Consider the following 15,041-nt stretch of genomic DNA (forward strand, 5'->3'; position numbering starts at 1 on the left):
TACAAGCAAACCTTTCCGACTTCGGGAAGGAATTAGTTGATCGTTCGCATAGGCCATGTCTGGTACAGTACGAGTCGCCTGATTGAAAGAAGGAATATGCCTCTGCGGACGTCGCCGAGTCGTCGGTACTTTCGCCTAGATCAGATTTGTGGGTCCTCGCCAACCCAGACAGGTAAGATCGCGTTGCATGCTCCCAGCAGATAAAAGAAATATACAATTGAGGTTGTGTGGACATTTATACAGCCTGTAGTTGGTCCGCCATTTCAAAGCTGTGAAAGTTAGAAGACAGCGACCGTCACTTATGCATTTATTATATGTCCTTTCCTGCGTACAGTGGTGCCGATGAGCTGTGTTGAGCAGCTTTGTACCGTACAAGTGCAAATGCTGCAGGTACATTGGGTGGCAGCGGATTCGGATGCGGCGCCAGGGCTGCAAAACCATGCGTGACTTACTTTTAATTGAACTTGCCCGTTTTGCTTCACCTGACGGGTCTTAGATTGGAAACTTCGTCGCAACGATCCCACGCTTCAAACATGGAAGGGTTCAATATCCCTACACCATAGCAACGTTCCAATTTGTCTCGCAATCGTCATCAATGAGGTGGCGGCAGCAGACGAAACGATACGAGCCTGAATCCTGGATTTGACTCTCAAGAATCGCCTCCAGCCACGCTCTTTTCTTCGTTTTATTCTTTCAAAGCTTGTGTAGCCAGTGCTGGAACAGTTTTTGATGCTGCACCGACGCAACATCACAAGTGACGTCGCTCATCAAAGTTCGATGCATTTCGTCTACAACTACACCGCTTTTCATACTGTTTGAAACGCCTAAGCAGAACTGAGGACCACCAATATATCGAAACTCGCAACTGATGCGTCGTCTGCATACGACAAATGGCCGTCGCGGAGCGCGGAGCGAAATTCGAGCGCAACCGCGTGATGGACGAGGGGAGGAGAGGGATAGACAAACGACACTTTCGGAATTCGGAGGAGAGCAGAAGAAAAAAAAAAAAGAAGAAAGTACGCAAAAAAATTTTTGACGTCACTGCGGAGCGTACAATATTCACATTAGTGTTTCTAAAAGTTTTTTTTTCTGTTTTTTTTTTTGTGAACACGCCGTTTTTAGGTTTTAACTGTTGCGGGCTGTATCTAGGTATCACGTCTAGTCGGGAAATATATTGAAATATTTTTGGGGGTTCCGAATAACACAACCTCAGCTTTCTATATTTTGTTCAAACCCTCGTACAGGAGAGGTTAGAGCAGAGCTGTTTTTAGGAAGGCAAGAGGTATGTTCTGGTTATTGCAATTACGATGCTGCCACAAAAACGTTGAATCTCTTCCATAGATCCACGAATCTCACAAATCAATGGAGATAGAAAAGTAAACTACTGCTTACGTGTTCGGCTCTTGATGTGAGCATGTTCTTCAGGTAGTGATTCTGGAAGAACTAAAAAAATAAACTTTAATAAACATGTATCATAATAAAATCGAGAAACATTTACTAATATATACTTGGCGAAGCAGTTACTATTACATAAAAACTATCAATCAAACGAAATTAAATTCTCACTGTTATGGTCCACATTACAGACAAATTTTTAACTAAAATTATTTATTTCTTCAAAATTAAGTTTATTGATAAGCTTAAGAAGAAAATCTTTCGTCAAAATGTTAAAACTCGCTGATCTAATAAAAAGAAATGTTTTCACAGTCACTCTGTTTTGTATGTGTAAACTGCATTACACTGCATTGTGTGTAACTTCACGATACTGTAAAAAGGTCGGGTTACACATGCATCTCAGCGCGTATTTAGATCTTGCCCGCGTACTATGTGTAATATTAATCGGTTAGAAATCATTCAGATGTTAGCCTTAGGATTTATTTTGAACAGATATGGCAGGACTATGTATACTTCAGAACTTTATATTCAGACCGGACAAACTTTCTTGGAGAAACCTAAATAACTAATAAACTGAACTTTCTTTTTAATCTTAATAAATGATAACGATGTTTGGTTATCAGAACTACTTCAATTTTAATACAACCAGAGTGACAAGAAACATACTTGAAATATTCAGTGACATAATGTGCTGCAGAAATTTTTAGAACTATGTTTTTCGCACATATTCGAAAGATGTGCTATTCTGTCCGTCCCTATGTTTATTATTTCTATTTTATTTAACTTCACTAACGCGCTCATGTCGAACTAAGAAACTATATCCCCGGATGAACTGCCGTTTCAGATGGCGTGTTCTCACTTTCCTGCCGATTGAGGACATACTGACTGAATGATTTTCCAGAATTTTTATATTTCAGGTTTACTCAAGTTATGATTTACCTAGTTTTTTCTTCTATTATGTGATTCTTTTTTGTAATATGTGATCATGAACTGTAGTAAAGTGGTTAGCTTGGTGAGTTGGTAAACGTTGAACATGATGAATCTTGCCTCTTCTTCCTTTCTTTCTTCACATAATATAACAGCTAATATAACAGAGTTATGAGTACGCGCTTGCCTGTGTTCTGTGTACCGTCCTCTTTTGTTCTTGTCTCTTTGTGCGTGAATTTTTATCATCCGATAATGACCTTCTTTTCTCAATCTTTGTCCAGCCTTCTGTTTATTTTAAGAGTGTAGTGTTGTGCACCAAATATGGGTACAGTGGTACTACTTATTTGTGCTCGTAATTGTGCAGCCCCTTGGCTGCCGGTAGTATGCATAAATAAAAATTGGCGGCGACCTTTTTCTACATAGTCCGACATTGCATGAAATGAGTATTTTTCACTGATCGGTTCAATTCTGCCTAAACATTAAGCAGTCGCTCCGGAAGTAAAGAATCTGCGTTATTTTTTTTTTTCAGTTTTCGAGAAAACTGGATTGGTGTGTAATGCGACAAGCGAAAATTTTGGGGAGAGAGAAGGAAGGCAGAGAGAGAAAGCACTGTAAGGGGGAGGATCGGAAGGGGGAAGGAAAGGGGAGAATGAGGGAAAGAGAAACAGATGCGGAAGGGGAGAGGGGACACTGTAGGGGGGGGTAAAGGAATAGAACGAGAAAAGGACGGAGAGGGAAAGGAGGAGAGAGTGATGGGGATTGAAAATCGGCATGGCACGTGACCAGCTCGGAGCACGTGGAGCGAAAGCTCATACTGCAGAACCCAGGATCCTTCCTGGGTTCAACTTCACCCCTGGCCGTCTCAATCTGGAGGAGCATTGTGCCGGCGTGCGGTCGTGTATCACTACTGCGTGATGCACGTTAAATACCCCAGGCTAGCGGTTGTACTGCACTGACTAAATTTCTCATTTGCAGCTGGGAGACCCATCGCCCTTTGAGGAAGACCAAGTTTTAGGATGTATAAACATGCCTGCAACCCCATTTTTTAAGCCACTAAAAGAAGTGATTTCAGGTACTCCTAGCAAAAGTTATCATTTTGATTATTCTAAAATGCAAATTTATTGAGGATTTAACCATACCATTGTCATTTTCTTCGGGATTCATAGAGGACTCCACCCCGTATATCCTGTGTGCAAGATGTCCCTCCTCAGATCGGGCCATCAAAGGCAGAGGAGCAATTCGTAACTTCTCATTGAGGACTCCCATCTAAAAAAGGAATGAAACACTCCCATAAGATCACCAGACAGGTTTTTGACACACCTAACACGTGGTTTAGGTTATAACCTTCTCTATCGTTTTTTGTTCATAACTTGTTCGCCGTATGATTTCTATAATCATAATCATAATAATTCACTTTTCTTAGCATTGTTCTGGGCATTATACAAAAGAGTAGACATGTATGAAATGGAACGGTAAATGCATCAACATAACCAAAATGTAAGACACACAGTGGTACCTTTACGGAGTTGGAGAAAAGGAGGGTTATGACTCCTGAACGTGTAGCATTATAATAAAAAAAATGCTCTCAGGTAGCCCTTTTACTGACTTATGTCTACTAGCAGAGAATTGATAGGATATGATGGACGGTTAAAACTAAGAAAAGAAACTGAAAGTGCTCTAACCAACTGGTGTAAATTTCCCGACGTTTAGCGGCCTCCTCGGTCGCTTGTCCACGGGTGACTTATTTGGCTGGGTGTTCGTCTTTCTCTTCTTCTCCTTGTCGCTGCCGTTTAAATCGTCTTCTTCTCTTTGTGACTCCTCGAAGTCCGTGAATATAGCTGCTAGGGAGGGTACCGACAGACCGGTTCAGGTTGTTCTTGGTATGCTGGATAAACCAGGACTCTAAATAGAGTCGCTTTTCCAGTTTCTTTCGGTGTCAAGGACGGAACTGCTGTCGAAGTCGATGACGCGGTCGTTCTTTTCTGCATGTTCCGTTAGAGCGTTTCATTGCACGTCCTTCTTTTTTACATCATATTTATATCTGCGAAAACGTTCAGTGAAGTTTTTGGTTTCTCCCACATATTAGGCGTTGCAGTCGGCGCAAGGAATGCGATAAACAAGGCCTTGGGCTTTTTATTTTGGATGACAATCTTTTGGAAGAGGAATATGATGGCCAAAGGTCGAGACGGGCTTGTGTGTCACTGCCATGCCGTATGCTCTGACAGCACGGGTGAGAATTTCGCTCGTGCCTCTGAGGTGCGGGACGCACAGGCGGCTGGAGGCATGGCTTTTCTCGGCTGCAGATGGGTGGCGAAGTTTCTTGTAGATATTGTTGACGAATCTTGTTGGGTATGCGTTTTTTCGAAGGTCCCGTTTTATGTCAACTTCCTTTTTAAGTGCCTTATCTGTGGAGCACAACCTGATGGCACGTCGAAATAGTACCGAACCTACGAAGATTTGTGAGATGTGGGGTGGTCTGATAAAAAATTTAGGTATCGTCCGTTGTGCGTGGGTTTTCTATACACCTGGAATATTAAAGATTACCTGATTTTTTCACAGAAATATCCAGAAATACAATGCAACCGTTAGATTCACGTTCAACTGTAAATTGAATATTTGGTTCGATTGAATTAAGGCGTGTGTGTAAGCGGTCAACTTCGCTGGTTTTTACGACGCAGAAGCATTCGTCAACGTAGCGAAGAAACATAGTGGGTTTCGGAAGGAACGCACTTAATGCCTTTTTTTCGATGGCTTAAGTGCGAGGTTGGCTACTGTGAGGTTGGCTACTGTGACGGACACAGCAGCTCCCATGGCGGTGCCACTACTTTGCTTGTAGACACTACCAGCGAAAGAGAAGTAGGTGTTCGTCAGGCACAGTTCCAGTAGGCGTCAGATTTCGTTCACGGATAGCTTCTGTCAGAGAGAGTTGTATCTGACGTAAGTGCCGTTCTGATGACGGACACTGCCAGCTGAATGTGGATACTTGTAAATAGGGACACTACGTCAACAGAAACAAGACTCTCGTCGTCGTTCACTTGCAAGTTCGAATCTAAATTTAATGACGTGGGTAGTGTTTTCAACATTCGTGCTTCTTTTTCCCATTAGTGGAAGAAGAAGACGATGGAGATGGTTACACAAAGCCTGCAGTGGTGACGTCCTGAAGTCGACTATTTGACGAAGAGGGATTCCTGGTTTGTGAATTTTCGGTAAACCGTAGATCGCTGGTGTTGAGCCGTTCCGGCAGATGAGGTTCAGGTAGAGGGCCCGAGATTCTGGATATTTTCCGAAGATAGAAAAAAGTGTCTTGTTTAGGCCTGCTTGAACTATTGATGTTGGGTCCTTTAGCAGTGTCTTGCAGTCATTCGTGTTCAGGGGTTCGAGCACCTGCTTTTCATAGTCTGCTCGAACAAGTGACCGAGCAGGCCGCGAAACGTAGGGAACTTAAACCAGTTTCTTTTCCTAATTAACCAGGCAGATTTTTCCGAAATGTTTGCTTTTCAACTGTTAAAACTGGACGTTATCTTATGAACGGTCGTAACTTAAGAAAATTGCGTGCCGAGGTGACGGCGAAAGTTTTCTAAGAGTTCTTGTAATACAAAATTACACCATGCCCCTATAATTATCAAGTAAATATTTAGCTCAATTAACACCACGCCTTGGGGTTTGGGGGGAGGTGTACGCTACAGTCAAGTTTTTCGCAAACTTGACGGGAGGATGACGTGTTATAAAAAAGCCATAGGAAAATGCCAGTTTTTTGTTGCACACGAGACGATAAATTTAAAACACCGTCTGACGGGAGCAGTACAGTTAAAAAAATCAGGACCAACATTTACATAGTTCTTGAGAACGGAGCCTACTAAAAGAAATTTTAAGTGTCTATAATTGATATTTAAGTTAATATTCTTATTAAACGCTACATCGTAATTAATAAGAACGATATTTTCGATTTCTTATTTCATAAATATACTTTCGATGCAATAGACGCTCTGACGTTTTGAAATTAAGACGTGAAAATCTCATTTTTAAATCAACTGTATCCTATCTGACCGAACTACTATATTGAACTTTTCTATTAATATCATTGACGGGGTGTTACCCATTACCTAGGTATAAAACATGTGAATAAACTTGTACAAAAGTCAACGGAATTGTAAAAAAAAAAGATTGGCTGTGTATGAATAATCTGGAATTATAAGATCGTAGCAAACTATTGCACTTTTCTTTATATCAATACTTCAAGTTCAGCGTTTATACTTAGTCGTAGGTCGTGCATTTCATCAGCGGTTGGTATAATGAATAAGATTCTAATTGAAATTAAATGGACTGCCATAAAATTATATCAGGAGTTGTTCGCGTATTTACTTTTACCGACACTTTTCCCGGCTGGCTCTGTTCATAAAATACAACTGATGGCCAAAAATTAGAAAAATGAAGGTGTAGAGTTGCGTTTGTGAATAATGGCATGCCATGAAGATGCGTGCTGAAAATGCAGATATTAGAAAGCATACCAGGAAAGGAAAACGGTATTGCTAAATCTTGTTCTAATGCAAAATCCGGACAAGATAAGAATGAACGAGAATAATATTGATTGACATATTCTATGTCTATAGGGTGCCGACATCACTTTGTCCAGTCGGTTCTGACAATCGACCGAATGGGAACAATAACTCGCTATGTAAACTGAATAGAACGAAGCAGTAGACGTCGGAATTGTTGGTTGTATCTTGGAGCAATACAATAAACGTATTGTAATTAGGATTTTTATAAAACGCACGTACACTTAAGGCATATTTTTAACATACATTCAAGAACTGGAGCCTGTTTTATGTGCCTTTCGTATACTCAGCATCTCAGTGGTATGGCCAACGTGTCGACCCGGTTTTATAACAAATTAATAGTGCACGACCTGCGGCAATTTGTTTTGGTAAAATATGAAATTTTGTTATAAAGAGGGAAAATAAGCATTCGTATCGTCCGTTTATTTTTTACCATCGGTGTTCAGGGCAGAATGAGTTAAAGATTGTAATTGGAACCCTACGTGATTAATTTTCTTTTCTTTTAAAAAGGCTACTTTGTGCAAGGAGCTATTACTTTTTGTTTCCGCCTTGTCTCGCAGCCTCGCTCTAACACTAATTTGCGTGGTGATGTCGACATGCTGCGGAGTATTGACACTCTTTATTTCGCCCGATGACTCCGCTGTTATTTTACATTTCAAATTAATTACTCTTCGTAAAATTATTTTAAGATTAACAAAATTGTAAGTAATATTTTGATTCTTACTGAATCAGCCACGTGAATATCTGAGCTGCTAGCGCTTATTCTCACATTGCCTGACTGAACGGACAATACGCAATGACCAAGGAAAGATGCTTTTTTCTTGACTCTGTTATTCAGGAAACAAACAAATATATTATTCTCATGATCATACATCATGCACGTGAATGTAAAACATTTATTGTATAGCGCATGTGACACTCGGTGGAAGCTCTTTTTACCCAATCATGTAAAAGAGGGCATCCTTCTTTGTAAATACCCATTATTAAACTGGTTGAAAAAAACGTAAAGTCGGTACAATTGAAGATAGTGAACAATTTATTACTCTACGGGAATGTAGGAAAAATACCGGAAATAACAGTGTAATTATTCATGATACAACAACCCGGTAGCACGCCTATCCCAAGTAGCACGCCTGAGAACGCAAAAGTTGGCAATTTTGGGGGCCAAACTTAATTGCGCCAATACAGAATATGCTACAGGGCGTTATTATGTGTCAAAGTGACTTACTCCGGCGCTTACACGCCCTGTTTCTAGCCTGCCGAATATTGACCAAAGTGCCATTATCTGGAAATCAATGTAATGGCATTTCGGATAATCCAGCAAATTATCCAGACTTAAACAAAAGGTGCCAGATGACAGTCAAATATGAAGCCTAAATCTGGCACTTGTTTTGCGAATCAATGCCAAAATACCCAGACTCTTGCCAAAAAAAATTGACGTTCGATCCCGCCTTGATTTCTTCGGTAATTTTAGGGACATAAACTCCCAGACACATCTATATTTTAGCCCAATAGTTCACCATTGAATTTCGTCAAAATTGCCGCATAGCAAACTGATGGAATTAATTTTTTTCATATAGAAAATACATAAACATTGCTTGTTTCGTAAATTTTTTTGACGTATAGATTTAAAATAATGCAGATAATTATTAACGTCTCCCGTAACATATGAAATATATTTTCTACATATCCAATTTGGTGCTGTGAAGGAGGTATATATTTCACAGAAAACTATGACTACCTTTTTCTTTGCTGCGTTATTTTTACTTAATTCCAGGACGATCTAATATTTCCACTACGTAGTGCTTTGCCAACGTATCACAGAAAACATATATATAACAAATTTCTCTATTACTATTTACTTCATATAGACAGTAGAAAAAAGAAAGCAGTAGATATTCGTACCACTTCAACAGTGTCGTCGATTTCTTCCACAGCTACCGCGGCCATCTTCTCTCTGTCTTGGTACAAATTGTGTTCAAGCTCAGTTCCGTTCATCTGAATAAGACACAATTGATATTAAAATGTGTTTCGAGCAAAACATTTTATGGCGCATCAAATATTCAAGCTATGTGCAACGAAATATTGACGCGCTCTTAATATTTTATTTTTTATATATCTATTTTCATTGATTTATATACCCTTTAAATTAGATCATGCACACGTGTTCGGTCGATATTTTGTTTACACATATTTTTATATTACTTCCCCAAAAAAATTAAGAAAAGTTTAAAAACCGAATGTACTTCTCGAGAAAAAAAAATCAAATCTGACTAAGAGCAGTGACCTCCGTTTGGCATTTTTCACATATGCAAGGTTAGATGGCCCGGAAATACTGTAAACCCTTAAACAAAAAACACTTAAATGTTTTATGAACATATCATTTTACAGTGCTGATATCCATTACAATGTCCACAATTTTAGAAAATGTATATTGTTGTCACAGAATTCAATAGCTACTTTTGCTTTTCAATGGTTATGTTGTTGTCCGTTGCCGTGTTTGTGAGTGGGGTGCGCGAGCGCCGAGGACAGGAGCACGAGCTTAGCCCGCGCGCGCGAGGTTTGGTGGAACAACGGCGGAGCAAGGTTGCGACGGTGTGGATGGTCGGCGCTGAGCAGATCCGCGTCGGTATGGTTGTTCGAACACCGAGAAGGTATTCGACGGAGAGGGGTGTGAGTGCTTGTGAGTGAGTGTAGTGCGTCACTACAACACCCAAGCAACCATGGCTACTCGACCCCGACTGGCGGCGCAACGAACCGGACCTCCACCTGCACCTTGGAACACTGACTCGGCTCTCCCACTCCAAAACTGTATGACAACCTCGATTTGACTTTTGATATTTTTTTTCTTTCATTCTTTCGAATGTGTGTACGTCCTGTGCGCCTTTCCCTTACTTTTGAATTATTTTATATAAAATACGGTTCGTAACGTCGGCAAGCTTTGCTCTCAATTCCTCCCGCCTCTCAGGATGTCTATCGCCAAGGTGTGGTCCTAACACCTGGACAGCGGTCCAAGTCAAATTCAAAATTTGTTTGTTTAAATGGGATCTTTAACATCCGAACCTGTGACAAACTGGCGTCCGCGACAGGACCTGCTGTCCACTGTGACGATGTATCCTGAGAGGAGAAGGGTGAGCGAGTGAGTTTGCCACGCCGTAGGGAGCGCGTTGTGAGGCTGACGCCCTTGCGGGGGCACACAACCCGGCTTACCGAACGGGAGCAGAGGAGAGGTTCTAGAATCAGACTATCCAACAAAGGGTCCGCGCGACTTCAGCCATGGAGCTACACGAGCTAGTGGCCTGCGGAAAAGAACTCGGGCTCAAGGGTTCGGCCCTGAGGGAATGGGTGGACCAAGAGAGAGAGAATACGAGAGCTGCGAGAGCGCAAGAGCAAGAGAGGAGTGTCGAAGCGGAGCACCGAACCCTAGAGCTGAGGATCAGGCTGCAGGAATTACAGAACGCGTCGCCGATCCCTGTTACCAGTAGCTCCGCCGAAAACGGGACCGGGACAACGCTATGGAAGAGTCCTCAGCGTTGGCTGCCCACCTTCGACGAGAAGAAAGACGACCTTGATGCCTACCTGATGCGCTTTGAGAGACTAGCGAGCGGGCAGGTGTGGCCCCGCGAACACTGGGCCGCTGCGCTTAGCGTATGCTTGGCAGGGGAGGCACTTGGAGTCTTTTCTAGGCTAATCCCGGAGGATTCTGTCGAATACGATAACGTAAAGAAAGCGCTCCTGCAGAGGTTTCGGTTAACTGCGGACGGCTTCCGAGACAAGTTTAGAAGTGCTAAGCCGGAAAAAGGGGAAACCGGTACACAATATGCGGCGAGGTTGTCTAGCCTGTTTGACCGTTGGGTCGACCTGTCCGGGACGGCGAAGGATTTTGCCGCCTTACGGAATTTGCTGCTCACGGAGCAGTTCATTCGGAGCGTTCCGTCAAAAATGTCGCTTTTCTTAAGAGAAAGAAAGAGCAAACAGCTAGGCGAAATGGCTGACCTCGCAGACCGTTATCTGGAGACCCAAGAACAGGAGCCGGCCAGGAGAGAGGAGGCTACACCAGACTCTACGGCAAGTGGATCTCGACCGACATCGAGCGGTCAACAGTACAAGGCCAGTAAACGTCTTAAGAAATGTTTTCTTTGCGGCAGAAGTGGACACCTAGCGGCACAGTGCAAAAGCGGTCAGAAACCGAGCAGCCAAGCTGGGACCTGCCGAAATTGCGGAAAGTTCGGTCACACGTCCAGTCAATGTTGGAACCGGGACGGAGTATCGCAAGTTTCCTGTGTTCAGGCAAGCAGGGAGGAGCTGGACGCAGTATCCGGTCGTGTGAAAGGTGGCTATGTCGAGCTAAGTGACGGCACCAAGGTGCCAGTGGTAAACGCAGTGTCCGGGACTTCTCGCCTGATGGGGGACATGCCTGTAGTTGCTGGAAAACTACACAGACAAGCTGTCACTGTGTTACGTGACACAGGCTGCAACACTGTCGTAGTGCGCCGAAGCCTCGTACCAGACGACAAACTGACCGGAACGTCGAGTCTCGTGTACTTGGTGGACGGGACTGCGAGGGTCTTGCCTGAGGCCAGGGTGCATGTTGAGACTCCTTTCTACAGTGGGAACGTCGTGGCTAAGTGTATGGAGAACCCTTTATATGACCTGATTTTGGGTAACCTTCCCAACGTGCGCGCTCCCAGCGAACCGGAAGCTGGCTGGAATAGAGCGGAGAAACCTGAAGTGGGTTTGCCTCACGATGAGAAGCAAGATGTAGAGATTCGTGCCACCGCAGCCATGGAAACAAGGTCCCAGAGACAGGCGGCAAAGAACGCCACCCCGCTGAGAGTGCCCATAATTGAAGGTGCACCTGCGAAGCCCGAGGAACTTGCGACACTACAAAAAGAAGACAGCAGTCTGAAGGGGCTCTTCGACCGTGTCGGAAAGGTAGCCAACTGCAGAAACTCGGAGGACACAGAAGAGTTTGTCATGCACCGGGGACTGTTGCACCGAGTTTTTCGGACATCAGAGCGGGAATTCTACCAGTTGGTGCTCCCTAGGAACTTACGGGGCGGAGTGCTTCGTATGGCTCATGACGGCATTTTGGCTGGACACCAAGGGGCAGAGAAAACCGCACTCCGTGTCGTCAGCGAGTTATACTGGCCCGGACTCCAGGCGGATGTCAAACGATTTGTCAGATCCTGTGACAAATGCCAGCGGACGACTCCAAAAAGGAAGGTGACGAAGGCAACCCTCGGGAAGATGCCGTTGATCGATACCCCTTTTCAACGGGTCGCGATGGATATCGTGGGACCCATCGCACCAGCGACGTCGAGCGGCAATAGGTACATTCTGACCATGGTGGACTATGCCACCCGTTATCCTGACGCCGTGGCACTACCGGACATAACCACAGAACGTGTGGCCGAGGGTCTTGTCGGCATGTTTACCCGTACCGGTGTTCCAAAAGAGATCGTGAGTGACCGTGGAACGAACTTTACTTCCGAGGTAATGAAGGAGGTGAGCCGCCTCCTCTCCATGACGCAACTTCACACCACGCCATACCACCCCATGGGGAATGGTTTGGTGGAGAAGTTTAACGGCACCATCAAGATGATGTTACGACGCATGTGCCAAGAGAAGCCTCAAGACTGGGACCGGTACCTCGCACCTCTGCTTTTTGCGTACCGAGAAGTACCGCAAGCGAGTCTGGGTTTTTCCCCGTTCGAACTGCTTTATGGACGCCACGTGCGGGGACCGCTCTCAGTTCTAAGAGAACTGTGGACGAACGAGGCTCTAGAGCCGGACGTTCGCACCACCTACGAGTACGTGTTTGAGCTTAGGAACCGACTGGAGGCTACCTGTCGGGTGGCCCATGAAACACTAGAGAAATCGGGCGCTCGGTACAAGCGATACTGCGACCAGAAGGCCCGTAACCGAGAACTGAGCGTGGGTGACAGAGTACTGATTCTCCTCCCCACGGACAAGAATAAGTTACTTATACAGTGGCGAGGGCCCTACCCAGTGACTGCAAGGAAAGGCGAAGTCGACTATGCTGTGGACCTGGGGCACGCAACAAAGATATTTCATGTAAATATGCTTAAAAGATACGAAGAAAGGGAGGCCAAGGTCCCAGATACAGATGAGCTCCAGTGTGCTGCGACAACCACTGACGGAGAAGGGGAGGAGGACAAGCTACCGATGTTGAGCCTTCAAAGATCGGAAGACAGCCGGGACGTGACAATAGCTGACGATCTGACGACACGACAAAAACGACAAGCTCAAAGTCTGGTCAACGAGTTTGACGTGGTGTTCTCGGACGTTCCTGGACGTACGGATCTGGTGGAGTGCCGGCTAGAGCTCTCGACGACCAGGCCGGTTCACACCAAGCAATACCCGCTTCCGCACTCCGTGCGCCAGGTCGTGAAGGACGAGGTGAGAAAGATGTTTGAGATGGGAATCATCGAACCGTCTGACTCCGGGTATAACTCCCCCATCCTCGTCGTAAAGAAGACCGACGGCACCCATCGGCTGTGCATTGATTTCCGGGCACTAAACGATGTGCTAACCGCTGACGCCGAGCCTATTCCCCGGGTGGACACCTTGTTCTCGGAGGTGGGAACAAAACGATATTTCTCGAAGTTGGACTTCACTAAAGGGTATAGGCAGATCCCGCTCTCCGAGGAATCAAAGGCGAAGACCGCTTTCTCGACAGACACAGGACTGTACCAGTTTCGGTTCTTACCGTTCGGGGTGAAGACCGCGCCCGCGATTTTTACGAAGCTCATGAGGAGACTTTTAGGACAGATTCCCGGAGTTCTCTACTACTATGACGATGTCTTGGTGACGGGCGAAACCTGGGAGCAGCACCTGGCGACGCTCAGAGAAGTCTTGCAGAGAATCAAGGCAGCGGGGTTGACAGTGAGGCCCCCGAAGTGTGAAATCGGAAGAGAGGAGATAACTTTCCTGGGACACCGGGTCGGTAAAGGCGAACTGACGCCACTCGTTGGACTCGTCGAGAAGATCCAAGCGGCCCAACGTCCAGAGACGAAGCGGCAGGTGCGCTCCTTTTTAGGGCTAGCGGGGTATTACCGGGAGTTTATTGCCAATTATGCTGAGGTGTCGGCTCCCTTGACCAGCCTCACTCGGAAGGGGGGCAGCAACCGAGTAGAATGGAAGCAAGAACACGAGGACGCTTTCCGCGAACTGAAGCACCGGCTGACAAGTACGCCGATCCTAAGACTGCCGGATTTCCGAAAGCCTTTCGTGCTCAGGACGGATGCTTCAGATCACAGCGTTGGGGCCGTCTTGCTCCAGGAGCACAGTGGGGTCCTACATCCGATTGCGTACGCGAGCCGGAAACTCCTGCAGAGGGAACTAGCTTACGCAACCGTTGAAAAGGAAGGGCTAGCGTTGATCTGGGGAATACGGAAATTCCATACCTACTTATACGGGAGACCCTTCGTGCTGGAAACGGATCACCAGCCTCTGATGTATATAAACCGTACCCGACATTCTAACGCTCGCGTGATGCGTTGGAGCCTTCAGCTCCAAGAGTACGATTTCTGCATACGCCGCATTAAGGGCAACGAAACTGTTGGGGCAGACTACCTCAGTCGATTGTAGAGTTACACTAGAAAGAAAATGAGTCACAGTAAGCTGGGAAGACAGAAGGCCAAGGCTTGGAGGTTAGATGAGTAATCAGTGAATTGCATATCTCATCAAAAGAGTAAGACAGGGTTCTCTCGTAACCGGTTGTGCTAATTACTCGTAAAATAGTTTTTGTTTTCGCTTTCGTTAGTTGGTGAATTTTTGTTATGGTATTGCAAAACTGAGTGTTATCGTTGCTTGTCAAACTTTCGGAATGCCGATGTGTTACGAAAAGCCATTTGAAAAGCGAATCGGAGTTTCTCGATACCTGGGTCACGAAGTGATTTTTGATACAGTCGAATCTGTGTGGGTACCTAAGTGAAGTGTCTTCTGTTTGGTCTTGAATTAGTGTGTACTGAGAAAGCTGTAGAGTGAGTTAGTTCTTTAGCAGGGTTCAAACTGTTTCTTTTTATGTAGACTATGAATATATTTTGAATGGTTGGGGTGAATTACTGTTACTGATTGCATTGTTTCAGGACGTGCTTGAGGAATAGCAGTGGTAAAACGTGAAAAGATAGTGCGCAT

General features: G+C 44.8%; 1 protein-coding gene across 1 annotated transcript in view; it reads right to left on the reverse strand.

Annotated features, from left to right (window-relative positions):
- LOC115318457 (A disintegrin and metalloproteinase with thrombospondin motifs 16-like) overlaps window positions 1-15,041 on the reverse strand; it is a 212,994-nt gene that overhangs the window by 157,974 nt on the left and 39,979 nt on the right. Inside the window, exons 3-5 of the mRNA XM_040215034.1 lie at window positions 8,784-8,876; window positions 3,462-3,588; window positions 1,393-1,443 (exon numbers count right to left, since the gene is read on the reverse strand). Coding sequence (XP_040070968.1) covers window positions 1,393-1,443; window positions 3,462-3,588; window positions 8,784-8,876 — 271 coding nt within the window. The remainder of the gene's footprint in view (window positions 1-1,392; window positions 1,444-3,461; window positions 3,589-8,783; window positions 8,877-15,041) is intronic.

Source organism: Ixodes scapularis, unplaced genomic scaffold (genome assembly GCF_016920785.2).
Source record: "Ixodes scapularis isolate PalLabHiFi unplaced genomic scaffold, ASM1692078v2 PGA_scaffold4__175_contigs__length_147842914, whole genome shotgun sequence".
NCBI lineage: Eukaryota > Metazoa > Arthropoda > Arachnida > Ixodida > Ixodidae > Ixodes > Ixodes scapularis.